Source organism: Rhipicephalus sanguineus, chromosome 1 (genome assembly GCF_013339695.2).
Source record: "Rhipicephalus sanguineus isolate Rsan-2018 chromosome 1, BIME_Rsan_1.4, whole genome shotgun sequence".
NCBI classification, from domain to species: Eukaryota; Metazoa; Arthropoda; class Arachnida; order Ixodida; family Ixodidae; genus Rhipicephalus; species Rhipicephalus sanguineus.
In genome coordinates, this window is record NC_051176.1 from 155,117,446 (window position 1) to 155,137,261 (window position 19,816).

Sequence of the window (19,816 nt, forward strand, 5' to 3'; positions counted from 1 at the left end):
TCTGTTTCCGGACATCGCGGAATGAAACCTAGGATCGCTAGCAGTATATATATGGAACAATATCCAATTTTCTTTGCTTCGCGTTTATGGAAGAGCACGCGAACGGTGGAAACGCGTTCACACTTTACTCATACTTTATCCATTGATCTTCATCCAGAAGAGCTTTTTCGTAATTCCTTACACCAGCACATCCGAGTTTGTAATATCACTCTGCAGTAAATACGCCGGCCCTAAAAGGCCCTGCCCTTTCGAGCTCACGTGCTAGGGTTCCAATTCGAATTTTTTGCTTGCTTTTTAAAAATGTCATCTCATTAATAAAATTAATTGTGTTGTTATATGAAGTAAAGCTAGCAGCTAACCTTTTTCGACCCGATGTCGCGTTCTCTAAACACGAAGTAAGCGTTGAGAGCACAGCAAGTTTACGAGCCGTCTCCTGATGCCTCGAGATGGCGCGCGCGCAAGCAACTGCGCCGTTCGAACGTAGAGTCACTGGAAAATTTCAGAGTACCGCAAAGGTAGGCTGCACGTGGGCAACATTGGGCGGCGGCGGCCATTTCCCTTCCGGACCGTCCGGCGCATTGGTAGCGTGTGTTGAGAAGTGACCGATCTTTTCGCCTCGATGCCGTGTTACGCTCGGCGTAACTGCAATATGTGTGTGTGTGTGTTTCTTCAAAAGGATATCAGAAGTGATTTCGACTCGACAGTCATGAATCGACTGCGCGGTAAGCGGTGTAGCTAATGAAACGTGCGGCGAATGTTGCCATGTGCTCGCGAACTCACTTCGTGGCTTCGTCGGTCTCTTTGTTTCACGGCCGGGTGTGTTCGCAAGGTCCGGAGCTGTAGACATAGTTGCATTAGCGTATTGACCGTGCGAGATGCCATTTACTTCGACACTTGGTGAATGTTGACTGTTAGCGCTAGCTTTGCAGTCGGTGTTCAGGTTCACTTCATAGCGCATTCGAGAACATTATCGAACATCGAGAACATTCAGCATTGCGTCCTTCGACTGATCGCTGACGCACACCTTACTTGCGCGCCATGCTTGCTGTTCAGCTGGGTGTTATCTGTAATAGAAGTGGTGTGTGTACGGTAAGTGGAAGTTACGCGTGAAGTATTTGTCTTGGTTCGGAACGCCAGCAGCCGAACGCACGGGCGAATTGGCGTGCGGTAGGTAAGGTGCATCTTATTTTGCGAATACGTTGTCATTTCCTGCAGATACGTAGAAAATAGGCCATCAAAAGTGATTGACGTGACTACTCAGTTGTTTAATTTCCTATTTTTTGTCTCCTTAATATTCCCAACGTTGAAGTGCATTTTCAAATACTTTGCTGTGTTCCGACAGTTTTTTCTTCTTTTTTTTTTTTGCGTTGCCAGCGCGTAAACAGCTGGGGTTCGGTTTCTGCACTGCTTTTAATTTCAACTTTTTTTTCGTAATGTACTCTTTTTAAAATTTCCTCGGCGCAGTGCTTTATGTTATTTTGATCAGAAATAGCAAATCCCGAAATTTTTGTAACGCGCATGCTACTGCAACACAGTATGTATATATACAAATCTAGGGCTCGCATGAAATCGATTCCCTCAATGCGTGGGAGGATAAGCCGTTTTTTTTTTTTTTTTTTTTTTTTTTTTTTTTTTTTTTTTTGCTGTGACCATTTCTCACCCACTAAACAGTATTGTAAGGGTACGCTCGGCGCAATGCAGCATTAGCAACATTTTTTTTTTCTTTTTGAAAAAATAAAATATGCTTAATAACATTGCCTTATACCAAGTTTATCAACAGAGTTCCACGCTTCAGTTTGGCGCAGTGGCAAATGATCATGCGACAATTGCCTTCAAGGTATACAGTAAACAGTTATTATTTTAATAAGTCTTCGATTTCGCTCTCGTGCGTGGTGACACGCTTATAACTCGAAATGCATGCACAATCTGTTCAACAGATCGAGATACAAACAGCCGAGCAAATAGAAAGGTATGTAGTATGCAGTTTTCAATATCGCTGAACACAGCGGACCGAAAAGGTGAAGTATCCTGTTGCATGAGAGCTTTTCCAGACAAGTTTGTGTAGTTCACTGCAGAAAGGAGTGTTATTCGAGGGGGGGGGGGATTTGTTCCGCGGCCAACTATGCAGCCACGTACAACGACGTTCTTTGGCGTTAATGTTTCCCACACGAAATGCAAAACTATACAAAAATCCTGGAGCAGCTCAACAGCAACGTTCGGTTACTGGTGAGCTATTCTCTGGCATCTGCATGACGCGTTTAAAAAAGCGACGAAGTACTTCTAGGGACCGTGGTACTGCTAAATGTCCGGCCGCGCCCTGCATTCAACGCGCCTGCACCCAAAGCGCTTGGAAGGGATATGGCGGCGAGAGGTCACGTGATGCGAGTAAGCCAATCGCATCGGCGGCGGCGCGCGGAAAACAGATGCGATACTCTGAAATTTTTCTAGTGACTCTATTCGAACGATGCGGTCCCCTCCCCCCCCCCCCCGCCCCCCCCCGCTCCCCTGGCGTCCTTAAATGCTCCTTACGAAAGACGCGCGGGACGTTTCCTCTCTGTTTGATGAGCAATTGACGGCAGGCCCGCAAGCGAGAAGATGCTATCTCATGCGCTGTCCGTGCGACGGAGACAGACGGCCGGCTAGTTTAATCTCCGCTTCAGCCGCGTTCGTCACCAGCGCTCGCGAGCTTTTATCCGCGGCTAGAATGCGCGTGGTGATGTTATTAATTTCGACTTTGTACGGAAAATTACGGCAACGGCGACGGCAAAAATCTGCCGAGAGTGTCCATATAATTCCTATCACAATAAAAAATTTTAAAAAGTTGAGCCATTTCACTCTGTGAAGTGGATGATAAGCGAAGCTGTTTCGCGCACGGCACAGAGGTGACATGGTGGAGGACAGTTTGGTATGTAGTCCAGGTTGTTAACGTTCAATACGCAATATCAGTGCGAAAGCCTTAGATGCTTTATCAAATACGAAAATTGGCCGTCGGCGGCGTCAATCGATTGATGCAGAAAATAATCATGTGATGGCGTCATCATCACGTCATAGATCGTGAAAACTTGTGACGTCATCATGGCGTCATATATCGTGATGTCATGTGATGACGTCATCACATGACATCGTCGCTTTACACTGCTTCCGTGATCGGTGCGCCGATCTTGAAGCTAGCGCAAAACCAGTTGAGGTGCAGAAAGCTTGCAGAGAGGGAGGGGGAGGATCTACCCGTCGATCGAGAAGAAAAAGAACCTGGCTTTCGCCTTGGAATTTCCTTAGGGGAATGCATTAGGGACAATGTGGCTCTTTGGCATTGAGGCACTGCTGTACATCACGGCGTTTGTCTACAATGTCTGCTGATAACCACATAGGTGTATTTAGAGTGTTATTTCATAAAGTGCATTTTTATTGATCTCGTATTCTGTTTATTTGCTAGTGTCGAAAATAATCGCCGAAGAGGTTAATTCAGAACACTCAACTGCATGAGCCCTTATTTTTTCATTAGCGAGTGAAGTATGGAGTTCTCCTGAGATGATTTTTTCCATGAGATTTGCAATGAATCGAAATATTTCTAGCCTTCATAAGAGCCCCATAGTAATATTCCGGTGCTTGAATGTTATTGCAATATGCTTCTGTAGTGCACTCCAGGATGTAAAATTCGCTGCTCCAGAGTGCTCCCAGATGCAAAATTATCTGCTCCAAAGTGCTCCAAGATGAAAATTTTGCTGCTCCAAAGTGCTCCAAAACGGAAATTATGCTGCTCCAAAAATTGCTCCAAATCAGAAGTCCTCGGTAGCATCACTGCTAATGTGTTCACGCCAAGAAACTTGTTCGCATTCATGGCTAATGGTCAGTGCATTCGGCTTGTGTGCTCAAGAGCTGTGGAGTCGGAGGTTCGACTTCTCCATCAGGTGGCTTGGCCAAAGCTTTTTTTCTGACTATTCTTGGTGACCTAACCTAGTGCCCTTTTACTGGCATCATTCCTGTTATGGATCTTAGTGGACCCTGGCGTAAGACACTTTCATTTTAAAAAGGCATTTTTTTTTACCATTCCTATGGCATGTTCCGTTACAGTCATGGATGTTTATTTGTTTTTTTAATAACCAATTAGTTTTGGAATTTTTAAAGAATGTTCGTTCTCTGCATGGCATATACCCAGGCTACCTATCACTCACAGCCTCTTCAGAAAGGTGGCTGCTGGCGCAGTAAATTTTAATAAAGCACTTGCTTCTAAGCCCTTGGGATCGAGAGCCAAATGAGGTTAGTGCTACATACATAATACATACACCCTGATTGTTATATGTATTATGATCACATTGAGATGCATTTTATACCTATAGATAATCCCGCTTGTCATTGTCGTACCTTTAATAATGTGTGTGTGTGTGTGTGTGTGTGTGTGTGTGTGTGTGTGTGTGTGTGTGTGTGTGTGTGTGTGTGTGTGTGTGTGTGTGTGTGTGTGTGTGTGTGTGTGTTTATGCACTGGTGAAGTGATTGATTTGTGGGCTTTCTACAACTATGTTGTTTTTATTGTATACCATTGGTCATCGATAACTCAACACTGTCATGGTGCCCTTGGCCACACTTGGCTATTGTGCTAATAAAGACCATCAGCATCATCAAACATACATGGACCTTGACTTTGCTTTTGTTGAGCCTTTGAAATATCTCGGAAATAGTAGTTAAACTACTTAGCAAATGCCGACTTGGAATAGTGCTTTATACCTTACAAGAAAATAAGGCGTATCTGATTCTGCAGAATGGTGCAGTCAGCATCATAACTGTCAGCCTATTTTATATCCACTGCAGGATGAAGGCGTCTCCCATAAATCTCCCATTTGCCCCATCTTGTGCCAGCTGATTCCATTTTATGCCTGCGAATTTTATAATTTCGTCATTCTAATTCATTGCCATCCTCGGCTGAGTTCGCTATCCCTTGGTAACCATTCCATTGCTTTAACTGACCACCCATGAGCTGTCCATCTGTCCTGTGTATTACATGGCCGGCCCTGGTCCAAACAATGCTAAGGAGTCATGATAATTTGAACTCAGTTAAATCAATATCCTGCACCATTCATAAAATTTCTGTGGTCTCATATTTTCTCATGTAAATTTGACCAGATAATTTGAAGTAGCGGACCGCACTATAGTCGGGTACAACTTTAGAAAAAAGGAGAGGCCCCGCCCATATGACCGAAGCGCGGCAGCCGATTGCCTCCACGGCAAAGAAATAGTCCCGCTTCTTCTCCTTGAGCGGAGGCACCGGCCGTCCGGCTCGTGACGTCAGTCTAGAGCGCGCGCCCATTGGTGGAAGCGCGTGTGCATCCGCCTTTGAGGTGCAAATGCCGCTTTTTTCTAAAGTTGTACCCGACTATAGGTACTATGTGCCAATGCCAGTTCTAGATTTCACCATAAACCTGATGAAACAAGAGCCCTTAGGAGCCGCATGGTATTGACATATAGCGATGTTGATAAATACATAATAAATGGAGTGCTCCATCTTCGTTGCTGCCAGCACAAAAGCTAGTCCACAGTACTGTGGGCCTCTGAGCTGTGACCTGCAGAGGAGATGGGCTTCACTGCAACACAAGAGTCATACGTCACGCACGGCCAGTGGGTCACATACTCTCATACCCACTCTGTTCACTGTGCCTACTACTCATAGCATCAATGTTTCAGTGAGCCCTGCACTACATAAAATGAAGTAGATATTGTGTGGGCGCAGTTTTAGGTAAACCGTAGACGATGCAACGGTGCTTATTCGCACACCTCTCCTTGTTGCCGTGGGTTCTCGCTTTGTATGCCCTGTTTTGAGACAATTTATCTAATGTAACCATTAGAAAAACTGTGCAGGACAGTGTCTTTTTCGTGCCTGCTTGAGCACATGCTCAATAGCTTTTAACCCTTTCGGTCTGAAATCCTTTCACACCTTCTGTCCATTCTGGTCCGAAAGTAAAAGACTCAAAGCTCAAGTAAAAGAAGTGTACTTACACTTTTACAGATGGCGCGTAATGTAGTGAGAAAACGCATGCGTGAATCAACCGCAAAAGAACTTGTCCAACAGTGCCCGACCACGGACCACTGCAGCCGTGTTGCGTTGTCGGGCAGGGGCTGACAACGGACCGCAAAGGGTTAACAGCAGACACGTAACTTGCATATCGCTCCATGGCAAAGAGACACAAAGCAAGGTCAGAGCACAAGGTGCAATGGCTGTCTTGACAAAAAAAAAAGCCAAACATGTGCCATTGCAGCTTGCTGTGAGATTAGTTGAGGGTTCAATCATCATACAGGGAAAAAAAACAGCTTTGATGCCAAAATTCAGGAATATGATCATTAGTACATACAGTGATTGGCCAGCTGGAAAACATGCTCCTTATAGCTGTGAACTACCAGACACGATTAACCAGCATCTTTGATACTATCAGTTGACTGAAGTTCGTCAAATAAGGGCAATACATTCCTGCAATAAAATAAGTAATGTACATGAGTGGCATGATGTGACATTGTTGCTTATTACAGAAGGGATGTGTTTGTAGTACTTTTGAAATGTGCATCCTCTCAAGATATTTCTGCTTTGATTTACTCTCATGTAGCGCACTCGTAAGTGTATAGAACCATGTAAGTATGCACATTTTCAGTATTAAAGCACATTCTGAAAGCCAATAGTATTTTCAGTGTGGCCCATTATGCAGATTGTAGCGAGGCAAATAAGTGAAGGTTGTACGCTAAGGTGCTTGCTGAAGGTAACGAAGACTAGGTTGATATACTAAATGATCTTAGGGAAAAAGGGTGCAGTTGATGCATTTAGGTGTTTTTACACCTAAATCTGCAAGTGCAGTGTCTAAACAAAAATATATGAAATTAATTGCTCATATTTCAGCACCCTTTCTGTGTGGCTGTTTTTAAAATTACAAATATGATATTTCCGTATGTAGCCAACAGACTTATTGGTCAGCTGCCAGCTCATCACAAGAAAACTTGCTATGTGACGCCATCTGGAAAAAAAAAGAGTGTTCCACACTCGCTGCCTTGTCTACGAGCGGTGCAGGCTAACACTCCCAGGATCGCACACACTGAAATACCCAACAAAGTGGACGGAGGAACTCCTGCCATTTTAGCTGAATTGGTGGAGCATTGGACTGGTTAATTCACAGATTGTGGGTTCGAGCCCTACTGACAGCAAAGGTGTATTTTCATCCACTTTAATTCATTCCCGTTTATGTTAAATTACTATACTAAAGTTAAAACTACAAATAATGTCCCCTATGCTTTCTTTGGCTTCACTAGGTTGTGTCTAATAAAGAAACAAGCCCCTCAAACCATTCCCCTTCTTTCATTACAAAATTTCCAGTTACATAATAACAAAGTATGAATAGTAACATTTATCATAATAGTCTCACAATGCACAAGCATATGCTTAGGCAAACAGGAAAGTCGGAATACACATTAACTTTAGAATGCGAAGTCCGGAGGGGCAGCTGCGTTGCTCCAGCACACTCCAACTGGGCAGGGGCGCTTTATCTTTACAGAATCACCAGACGGCGCTTAGCTTTGTATGTGCTGCTCTCACCGCTTGGTTTGTGACGAAGTGATAGCATGATGGTAGCTTCGCTCCGGGTTGGATGATAAAAGAGTTATCTGATAGCCTTACTTCGTATAACATTCCATTTTGTGGCTATCACATTCATTGCTTCACCCACGCAATGAAACTGACTTTTTTTTTCCTGTTTTTTAAGAAGCATCCTAATGGTTGCATGCTGTACTCGCTCCACATTGCCCACTTTCTTGTTCACTGTAGTACGGCAAGGGACTGGCAGCCAAGTGACTCACATTTGAAACTGCTTTCATTATGTTAAGAGCTGTTACAGGTGGATGTGGGAAAGTATTAATTGAATTCAGTTTTAATTTAAATGTGACCCTGCAGCACCTTTTGAACACATAAAATGAACATGTATAAATATTTGGTGAATGTCCGTGCCAAGCACAAGCGTTCCTCTAATATTTATACACTCAAACCTCGATATACCGAACACGGATATAACGAATTATCGGTTATAATGAAGTAAATGAAGAATAGCCTTGGTAATAGCTACAGTGGTTTGAATGTACGCTTATAACAAATTTTTGGATGTAGCAAAGTTATTTTCATGTCAAATGTAATAATAATAATATCTGGGGTTTAACGTCCCAAAACCACAATATGATTATGAGAGACACCGTAGCGGAGGGCTCCGGAAATTTCGACCACCTGGGGTTCTTTAACGTGCACCTAAATCTAAGCACACGAGCCTCAAACATTTTCGCCTCCATCGAAAATGCAGCCGCCGCGGCCGGGATTCGATCTCGCGACTGGGTCAGCAGTCAAGCGCCATAACCACTAGACCACCATGGTGGGGTGAGGTTTCAGTGTACATGTTCAGTCCTCACAGATTGCAATGCAACAATACAGGGTTAAGGAATGCACATACTTTCTTTTTCACTGTCTTTATTTTGCATGATATCGGTGTAATTAGACTTGAACAATTATATCAGAGCTAACGTGACCAGTAACAGCTAGATTTGTAACAATATGATGCGGTTATCTTAAGCAGTTGCCCACACCAGTCATTATACTAAAAGTTTTTATGTCATGTTTCAATCGGTGAACGTTGTACATGCTGCAGTGTATCTACAATCTTGCTCAAGGCTGCCTATACTGTTTCTTTTGTCTTCTTGAAGTCTCAAGATGTGTTGTAATTATTTGTATGAACGTACTTTAAAAACGAAGGCCTTTGTATGTTAGTTCTTGAGACATCACAGCGAATCAGTACCTTCAGAAGAAGCAAAAACAATCGCTGCTAAGGTGGTGGCACCATCTCGTTGCAAAGAGCAATATCACTATGTCATTGTTATCACCTCAGAGACCTGTGTAATTTTGAAAGAGGCCATGTTCATTCTAAAATGGGGCACAGTTATGAGCAGAACAGGGGAAGCATTGTTCTGTGTAAGCATGACAGGCCAGTTTCAAGTACAATACAAAAAATAAAAAAAAAATGGTAATGCTACTCAGGCATACTGACAGGGGCAACACCTTATTGCTGATAGCTGTATATTTGTATTATACTCTTGATTAGGCATTTTGGTTGTAAAGGATTCATGAGGAGGTATTTTTTCATAATGGGTACATTCCACATCTTTAGTAAAAGGCATTACTTGGCATTGTTGATTTGAGAACTCCAAAATAAATAAAACGATTTTATGTGTATTAAAGGTAACTTCTATATGCAGTGAAGCCCACTTCTAGGCAACACAACTACACCACGTGAAGCAGTTTCACATCCACCACCAAATTTTGAACAAAGCCTTTAGTTTACCTTCCTTGTATACTACCTGAACCACTGGCTTCATGGAATAATAAACTGCCACAGAATAGTGACATTGCCATCCAGTGTCTAAAGCAAGGTGTGCATCGAAAGCCTGCATTTGTAAAGTCATTAGATAGAATGTTAAAGGAGCACCAACCCAAAAATTTTGCATCTTGTTTCTTCTGTTGCAATAAGCAGCTAACGACCCACTTATCACGGCTGGAAAGCTCATTTGCTCGAGCGCACGACTGTTAATTATTTTTAGGTGGTTTTATAGTGGCCAGTCCCAGTTTTGGTTTCAGAGAGTGCCGTGTGAGGCAGGACCCAGAGTGGTCTTCAAGTAAACGTAGCTGGCTACGTGAGCACACAAAATCGCGTGCGCATGAGCACCGCGTTGAGAACTCTTTTCAACGAAGGCTTCCTGGGTGCTGCTATAATCCCCTCTGAGACATTGTAAATATCCGTGACCCCCCCCCCCCCCCCCAAGTGCACTGCCGAGGCAAGGACATCAGCCTTTGTACTCCCGTACAAGTCTGCGCCTTCACTAGGATCGTGGCAGCCAGCACAAACTCGTGATGCAGGTGGCGGTTGGTTGTTCACATGAAAAGCAAAGGCATGTTTCGCGTTCTGTGGCATGACATGCACTTTAAAATTGATTTTAAATATCATCAATCCCTCCAGAGTGACCTAGATCGCATTAACAACTGGTGTAAATCATGGCTAATGACTCTTAACATTTCAAAATGTAAAATTATGTCATTTACCCGTAGATCAGTTCGTTCGCTCTTTCCTTACAACATCAATAACAACACATTGGCTAGAACCACATGGTATAAATATCTAGGCGTTCACCTCACACAAAATCTTTCATGGGTCGACCATATAACTACCATTTCTGCGAATGCTTCTAGATCATTGGGGTATCTTCGTCGCAACCTACATTCCACTACTCCTCACGTACGTAAACAGGCATACCAAACATTTGTCCGACCCCAGTTAGAGTACGCATCATCCATTTGGTCACCTCATCAAAAATATTTAATACAGAAGTTAGAAGCTATTCAGAACAGGGCTTGTCGCTTTATCACGCGGAATTATAACAACTTGTCCAGTGTAACCCAGCTAAAGCTCGAACTTTCACTCCATCCGTTAACAACACGTCATGACATTGCGCTTTTGTCTCTCTTTCATAAATATGTCACTGCCACTCGATCACCGCTAGCACAATTACAACGTTCCTCTCACTTATCACACAGATTACACAATGACTTCAGCTACACCCGTGTCTACGACACCACTAATGCTTTTAACTACTCGTCACTCCCACGTGCCATATGACTGTGGAATGATCTTCCAAACAGCATCGCCCTTCAGCGTAATCACGATAAATTTCGCGAGCATCTCATCAACCATTTCACTGATAATGCTTAGCTGGTTCATTTGCTCCCATGATTCATGCATCTCCCCCGTTATTATTATTTTTTTTCATCATCAAAGTTATACTATTGCGTTAAGTCTTGTTTGTTATCCCAACTAGTACCGGTAAACTGCGTAGTCTGTTTCACTACGCATTATTCGATCTGTCCAACACACTGTTGAATTTCTTGTATGTGTTTCAAACTTTCCTACTCATGTGACATACATATGACTAGTTTTTGTACTTGGACATTTTTTGCTGTTGTTGATGTTGTTCTGCATTGTTCCTACTGACTCGATGTTAACCCAATTTGTTCTTACTTTGTTCTTACTTTGTATCGCCCCCCTTACACAATGCCTCGGCGAGGCCTGTAAGGTACTTGTAAATAAATAAATAAATAAATAAATAAATAAATAAATATAATGCATTGATATCTTGTAGATGATGATTGTGTGTCCACACAAATTTATCGCACAGGTTATCTCGCCTTCAAAATTTTGTGTCAGTACTCTTAAGGGCACAGGAGATCATAGGTCATGATGTTTAGGAATGCTTAAAACATAGGAGTGACCTATCTTGTGTGCTGGACATTTCGCTGCCAGTAGCGTCCAGAAGGATGCTGTGGCAACAGTGTTGCATTCCCTCTTTTATTTATAGTTTTTCACCATCGCTTGAACGGCTTCAATTCACTTCCTCCTGATTGGATATGGCAGTGGACATCAAAACATGGAAGAGACTGAAGAATAGATAAACACAAGCACTGTTCAACTGATATTTATTGCGGAAGAAGCAAGCATAAATACATGTTTCAGCACATTTGGAGTCACTTGAAAGAAAAAAAAGACTAAAAGAAAAGAACACAGACTACATGGAGGCACATATTTAAAATCAATTGATCAAGTCAGTTAACCCCTTAACTGCTTATGACGAGCTGAGCTCGTCATGATAAATTATCACTTTTTTGCTTATGATGAGCTGTGCTCGTCATGGCTCTTCAGCAATGCCTGAAGAGGCTTTTGACGAGCCCAGCTCATCAAATGGTGTTTTCCTATTTAAAACATAGATGGCAGCACGGGTTCCGTGATTGGCACTTTTATTGAATGAGAATCTGCACATTAAACGGCGAAGTGTGCGCCTTGTGTCTCCCATGCATTATAAACGAACATGGTGCAGTGCCGTGCTTTGAACGCTACCACAAGGATGGTAGCCTTATGTAGTTTGTATTGAACTATTGAGGAATAGTACATTTTGTCCACTAGAAGTCAAATGGAACCCATACTTTCTGGAGTTGCAGAAATTTCTTTCGGAACATCCGTCAAATGCCCCAGGTACGGGATATTACCAAGCCCGCAGCCAGGGCCCCCTCCTCCCGAAATTCTGATGGAGGGGGTGTTTTACTGAAAATAAATAATGAAAATATGTGTTTTTCAAGGCCTTCAGCAAGTGGGCCCTCCCAAAAAAAGATTCCTGGCTACGGGCCTGGGTATTACATGACGGTGTGAAATATGATGAATAAAGCATTTTTATAAGCCGTAAAATGTTTTTGGAAGTTTTTTTCCTGTTTTGAACATGTTACTGAAGCATTTCACATCATAAAAAAAATAGGCAATTTTGGAACAATTTCTTGTAATTTAATCGGCACTTAAGGGGTTAACAGCTATCAACCTGCACAAGTGAAAAGACGGAGGATAGGAGTTTAAGGAAACAAGTCATCTAATAACATTGCCACATTCAGGTACCTAAAATCCTTTTTTTTTTCCTCTCTCTCTATCTCTTTTTTAAGAAGAGTGGATATCTGAGCCAGTTGTTTCATGTTACTTGAAGAAAAGCCAGCAAAAGAAGGGGACACGAGAAAGAAGGCACACACACACACAATGCACAACTCTTTTTTTAAATGTGGTGCCCTCTTGTTATGTTTATAGATAGCACAAAGAAAAATTGTTAAAATGGTGTTATCTGTTAAGGTAAGGTTGTAATTATATCGGAATAGTTCATTGCTAAATACTAGTTTCAGTGAAATAAAAGGGCTCTTTTTAGAGCTCCTGCTCAAGTTACCCACCTGGTTGTTTGTGTACTAGTAGTATAGCCCATCCTTGAAGTTGACACTAAGTTTTTGATTTATTGATTGTTTGAGCAGTTAATTTGTTTTAAAGTTCAAGGAAGGAGTGAGGACAAAAGGCATGCTTGTCTGATGAAGGTACACACCTCCACATGCAGTTTAGTGGTATTGGATAATATAACTCCAATGGTATTCTACTGTAATAGATACTGGACAATGGAAAATAGCCAATCTTATACATTAGAAATTTCTATACCCTGGTAACATAAGACAGTGCAAGGGTAATTACTTAAGAGGTCCACCATTACAAGGATTTGAAATTGTTATTTTGACATCAATAATTAACAAAATATAAATGAATAGGTTAAAACTATTAACCTAAGCTCCACTTCGTGATGGGAGCATAAGTTTGTACACCACTAAACGTTAAAGAAGTATAAATGGATGTGTGAACACTAGAGGTGCATTTTATGCCAGAAACATAAGACAGTACCGCAGTAGTTGCAAAGTACATTCATTAGATTCATCATCATCATCTTCAGCCCATTTTATGTCCACTACAGGATGAAGGCCTTTCCCAATGATCTCCAATACCCTATCCGCACAAGCTGATTCCATTCTATTCCTGCGAACGTCTCTGTTTTATCACCCCACCTAACATGCTGCCACCCTCGACTGTGTTTTTGATTCCTTGGTATTCATTCTGTCACCCTTACTGACCACTGGTTGTCTGTCTCGCGCATTATGTGGCCGGCTCAATTTTTTTGTTTGCACTTAATGTCAACTAAAAATCAGCAGCCCGTGTTCTCTCATTCATTCTGCTGCCTTCCGATCTCTTCCGGTTATACCTATCATTTTCTGCTCCATTGTATTCTGTGTGGTCCTCAACATTTGCTCTAGTTTCTTTGTTATCCTTCAAGTTTTAGCTCCATATGCTTGTATTGGCAGTATATGATGATTGTGCACTTTTTGCTTTAAGGACAGCAGTAAGTTGCTTATCAGGATTTGGGAATGCCTGCCATATGCTCTCCAGCCAATCCTTAATCTTTGGGGAATTTCACTTTCATAAGTAGGCTCCCCCTGTCAGTAAATGACCTAGATATACGAACGCTTGCACTTTTGTCAGGTTATTGGCATTACACTGTGCTTTGCGAAATTGGTACAAAATTATAGGTTGAATATCAACAAGATGTAAAGGACCAAGCCAACACTAATTAGAGAAGGGTGCACGTAGTTCAGCATTGGGGCCTTTTATCATGTCAACACATAGATGCATGTTTGTCATGTAGGCTACCCACATGTAATCTCTGTGCTAGACCAATTGTTAAAAGAACCATCTGCTAATACACGAGTTCTCTCTGTACATGAACTTGGCAAGATCATGAAAAGTTCATGCATCATTCTTCTTGCAACTTTCTTGTTTCGATAACTGCGTGTTAAGAGAGGCCTGCTGTAAACTTTTTAACATTTTCCTTGCGGGCTTAAAGTTGTGTGTCAGAAATCTTGCAGGAAATAGATTGTGCTTATATGTGATAAATATAACCTATGTGACTAAATTTTAAACTGGCACTTAGTGTTAATACAAAAGCTATAAAAATGAAATTATTCTTGAAAAAAAAAAGGATGAAATGCCGCATTTTTCGTTTCCAGTTTGTACATGTATAGTGCCATAAACTATTTGTAATATTTATTATACATGCCTTATTTTCTCTTTCAGCTTTTAGGTGACATGGAGGAATTTGAAAGGGCCGTTAAACTTGTAATCCGGGATGTCAGCTTTGACAGCGACATTGTTGTATCCGTATTTGAAACCAACATCAGAATGGTTGGGTAAGCAATTCATTGTAAATAAGTCATAGAAAGTTGCCCCTTTGCATGTTATTTGTATAACTAAAAAAAGCATGAGCCCTCTGTAGTAAGCCTCTGTTAATTTGACTCCTTTAATTAAATTTTTCACTTAGTTTAGCTATTGGAATGTTTGAGCTGGCTGCAACTCATTCCCATGGGTTAAGCCATCCATTATTATTGCGAGAGCAATTATATGGACACTTGCGGTGGATTCTTGCCGTCGCCGCCATGTCCCGTATATGTATTTATATATAAATAAAAGCCACAAATAAAAATAATTCAGAAGAAAAAATTCCAAAGTGCGCAATCGGAGATTTGAACCTGCGACCCCTCGCTCCGCAGCGTGCTGCCTTAGACAATTACACCATGCATTATTCGTTTTCCAGGATGCTAATGGCAGAATACAAACGCATGTGGCATTAGGTGAAACACACACGACGCCACACATAGCGAAATTAAAATTATGCGAGACGCGGGCCATGCTGCATCATTGCCCGCGCTGCGTTTGCGTTGTATCGCTGGCAACCCACGCTAGTTTTCCATTTTGAAGTTTTAGCACTGCGCCACTCGTGGCCAGTCGGCCAGGGAAAAACAAGAGTGTCCTGTGGCTTGTGGTGGCGTGAGCTAGCGGGAACGCTTTGCCTCTTGTAGACTTCTGCCACAGCAGGGAAGAAACGAGACGGCTGAACCAGAATCACAGTATATATCTTACACCGTGACCAAAATCCTGAGGCTAAAATTACAGTGCAAACGCACAAGACACCCACGAAGAAAAGAAATGTACGACACAAGCACTGACAAACGACCGCTTTATTCTTCCATACGCCGGTACGTATATAAGCCCAAGGCAACTTTATCGCACATGCACACACAATAACTCTAAACCAAAACGTGTAACAAGGATGATAATGCATTAGATACGCAGACATAAAATCATATTTAGATGGGTGGAGGGACAAAGTAGTAAAGAAGAAGTAAAAAAGACAAAGAAGTGCGTTTGTGTTATAATTTTAGCCTCGGGAATATGTACCAACTAGACCCAAATGAACTTTTATTTTAGTGACCATAATTGATGCCCACAGGGAACGTGAGCCGTGGCTTCACGTGCCACTGCCAAGCATCATTTTGATTTTCTTCTCTTGAGGTCGTGCGCTCTCCGGTTTTGTTCGCCACCCAAAGGAAGGCGCTGCAGGGTCTTGGGACAACGCGAATTTAATGCAACAAATTTTGATGGTCTTCCTGCGAGACACTGGGTTGTTCAACACATGGTGACCCCTACAATTCAGGAGATGCTCAGGCAGAACAATTGCCGGCCATGCAGGCCAGGCTGACCACGCCTGCTGCAACATCACAACCCCACCACCATCAACGCGAGTGCAAGAGTCCGAGAGTGGCTTCCGTTCTGCGCGTTCACCCTGGCAGCTTGCAAATTTCTTGGGTCCCCAATTACAAAACTCTCTAGTGTTTCATCAAGGTTGGGATGCGCGCCTCCGACTTGTATTTTGACATACAGGGCGTGGTTGAACGTGCTCACGTGATTATCTCATTTGGCGGAGTTTTGTACGTCTTGTGCTTTTACCGCAAAGTTTGCATTGAAGCTATAGACCGCACTTTGCTTGTTGCAGCGGCCACGTTTGCGAAAGGAGTGAGCTGCTAGCTAGAAGAGCCAAAGTAGGGGCTAGTTGAAGTAACAGCTGTGACAGTTCACGCTCGTCCCTTATATTCCTGTGCATTGAAGTGGTCTCTACCACTTCAATGAAGTGGTCTCTACATACACCGTGTCTTGATTCTTGGGAATGTGATTGTTGACTGCTCTGTGATTGCAGAATGATAATGTATTTCTTCCTAGCAGTCATTTTCTGCCACTTCCCTTGCTGCCTTCGTCTGTGCAAACAATGTAGGGTAGAGGTGGTGCCTCATGAAACTGCTTGTGGAACTTTCCCAAAACCATGTCACCGCTTGACGTTTACATTAACAAACATGGAACTCTCAGAATGAAGGTCACATGACAAATTGTGAAAACACAGCTTTTACAACTTAGTGGCTTGGCTCGTTTTGCAACTTGGGCATAGTCAGTAGCTACTAGATCAATTAGCTTGGTAGTTTCGCTTTTGAAGTGGTGCCGGTGATGTATCAAAACTAAAATATAGCTAATTTGTGCTCGACTCCATGGCCAAATTCACATGCACTCATGAAGCTGGAGTTTGAATTAATATTCCACAGTTGGCTGTAATGTGTTCGAAATTTTTGTCGTTCTTATGCATCAAGTCCATGGAGCCAGTGGCAGTGCTGCGAAGCTGCCCATGTTGTTAGGCATCTCTGAATTATTGCTTCCAAATTATCAGTTGGCGACTGTACAGTACGCATGGATTCAAACGCAACATCAATTTTTTTTAGTATAACGACTGGTATGCGCAATTGCTCGAAATAAACATGTCATGTCGCAATGAATCTGGTCTCTAATAATAATGTTGGCTCTGATCTACGCGTTCGAGTCGAAATTACGCCGATATGACTCAAACTGAAGTCGGTGGAAGCAAAAGTATGTGCGTTACTTAGCCCTAAATTGGCCTGTTTCAATCCGTGGATACTGTACATGTACAGGGATGGTCAAAAGTTCCTAGGTTGCTATCCAATGTAATAGTTGTTTTGGTATTTAAAACCCCGGAATTTAATTTTAAACTTCTTATACTACAATGATTTACAACTATGATTGTTGCGAAGAGCAGTCTGATGACCTTGTTCTGCTCTGATGCACTCCTATGCAGGGGCCTACTGAGTGGGCACATCCTGGCTTCATACCTGCAGGAACGTCACGGTCTCATGACGTGGTACAGAGGTGACTTGCTGCTCATGGCTAAGGAGCTTGGGTACCGGTTACTGCCAGCATTTAATACATCCACAGGTGTGCCGCACCCTAGGGTGAGATTGGCCTCCAAAATATGCACATTGAGTGCCAAATCTGATAACCTGCTCCATATGTGGCTAGCAGCTAGATGAGACAAGACAGCTAAGCAGATATTACTGTCACATGGTGTGGTTCAAATCTTTATATATATAGCCGCAAAAATTATTTTGTCCTATGCATGTTTAATATAAAACTAGATTAATGGTTAAAGGGGCCCTGCAACACTTTTTCAAGTAATCATCGAATGGCTTCATTAAAAGAGCTTATTGCCTCACGAATCTACTGCCGCAAAAATTTAGAATCCAGTACGCAGCCTGGAATTTACAATTACTTCTCAAAGTCAGCTAGAAATCGCTCGCTCTTCTCACAGCAAATGATGCCATAAGCCCATATCCATAAAACCGAAGTCCACGGCCATTGGCTGATTTGAGCATCGTGAGCTGCATAGTTGCCGTGGCAGCCGCAGAATGCCACGACATGCTTGTGCGCGCGATCTGACTAAAAGTAAGCCGCGTGTTCTAAGAAAAAAATAAAAGAAAAGAAAGTGCTCAAAGTCGTGACATGTGCTGATGAACAAACGTAGCTTCTTGCCCCCTTGTCAGGAAGACAGTGGACAGGGTTAGCACAAGCCCTGTCCACTTGTCTTCTTTTTGTTTTCTGTCAGCTTTTTGTTGTGGTGTTTTGTTGAGGGGATAAACCTGTTTGTTATTTCAGGGTGATGGGAAAGGCAGTGATTCCACTCCTGCGCCAACTGCGCCAAAGTGCGCCAAATTGTATTTACTGCGCCATCCTCATAATATCGACGAAAATTGCGCCAAACTGCGCCAAAGTCTCAGATTTCGGGGCATCTATCACCGGCAATCGCACCGCCGGCGCGTCCAAACATGTGCAGCTTGATCTTGGGGATGCCAAAGCCGCAACCATGGACCAAGAGTTATTCCGTTGAATAAATAGCGCTCGCGCGTGCGTCCCGAGTAAGCCATGATGCCATGCACGGTGCCGACGCAGCTTCTGTTCTGCAAGTCGGCTCGACAGCAAAATGCGCTCTCCGCAGAGGCTCGTGACGTCTAAGCCTATCGGTAGCGAGAAAGTGCGACGTCGATTCATCGGCGGACGTCGTCTGTTCCAGAAACGCTGCTGATAGCTTGTTTCAAGCGTCGCACGGCACGTAAGGAAAGCAGTGTTCAGTAATAACTACATGCGTGCCGCTAAAATGTCTGCCACTTCTGTTTCTGGACATTGCGGAATAAAATCTGGGATCGCTAGCAGTAGAAATGGAACAATATGGAATTTTCCTTGCTTCGCGTTTATGGAAGAGCACGCGAATGGTGGGAACGCGTTGACACTTTTCCTCAGATATACTTTATCCATGGATCTTCATCCAGAAGAGCTTTTCCGTAATTCCTTCCACCAGCGCATTCGAGTTTGTAATCACTCTGCGGTAAATACTCCCTAAAAGGCCCTGCCATTTCGAGCTCACGAGCTAGGGTTCCAATTCGAATTTTCATTTGCTTTTTTAAAAATGTCATCTCATTAATAAAAGCAGATCTCCTGGTCGGAGCAGCTGCAAATGTGCAGCTGTCAGTAGCGGGCCCATCGCTCACGGCCCACAGTGAAGTGGCTGCACCATGTTGCACGTCCACCCCTCACTTTCGAGGGTCAATAGCTGACGGTTTAAAAAAACTCAGTTTCGCTTAAGGGCGAAACAATGAATACGATACCAACAAATTGTATTGTTAAACGAAGTAAGGCTAGCAGCTAACTCTTTTGGATCCGATCTCGCGTAACTCAACAAAACGCTGGTTTAAGGGAATATGGCCGCTCCAGGAACCGAAGCGTTTTCGTGCTCTGAGTTCTCTAAACACGAAGTAAACGTTGAGAGCACAGCAAGTTTGCGAGCAATCTCCTGATGCCCCAAGATAGCGCGCACGCAAGCGACAGCGCCCTTCAAACGATGCGGTTCCGCTCCCCTGGCGTCCCTTCATGCTCTTTACGAAAGACGGCCGGGGCGTTTCCTCTCTGTTTGATGTGCAATCAACAACAGGCCGGCACGCGGGAAGATGTTATCTCATGCACTCTCCATGCGACGGAGAGAGACGGCCGGCTAGCTTAACACTTTCGTGACCGCGGAAAAATCGGTGGTTTTTGGCTAGTCCAGGAAATATTTTTTTCCTGCCACAAAATATACTTTATGCTAAAGTGTAGGGTATCAAACGATAGAGGAAGAATTGGTGTTTCCAACA

The 19,816-nt window shown here is 43.0% G+C and overlaps 2 protein-coding genes across 2 annotated transcripts in view; one reads left to right on the top strand and one right to left on the bottom strand.

Annotated features, from left to right (window-relative positions):
- Window positions 1-19,816, bottom strand: part of LOC119400563 (uncharacterized) — a 273,061-nt gene that overhangs the window by 70,539 nt on the left and 182,706 nt on the right. The window lies entirely within an intron of this gene.
- Window positions 1-19,816, top strand: part of LOC119400590 (ER degradation-enhancing alpha-mannosidase-like protein 3) — a 110,390-nt gene that overhangs the window by 12,610 nt on the left and 77,964 nt on the right. The window contains exons 5-6 of the mRNA XM_037667655.2: window positions 14,535-14,647; window positions 17,434-17,587. Coding sequence (XP_037523583.1) covers window positions 14,535-14,647; window positions 17,434-17,587 — 267 coding nt within the window. The remainder of the gene's footprint in view (window positions 1-14,534; window positions 14,648-17,433; window positions 17,588-19,816) is intronic.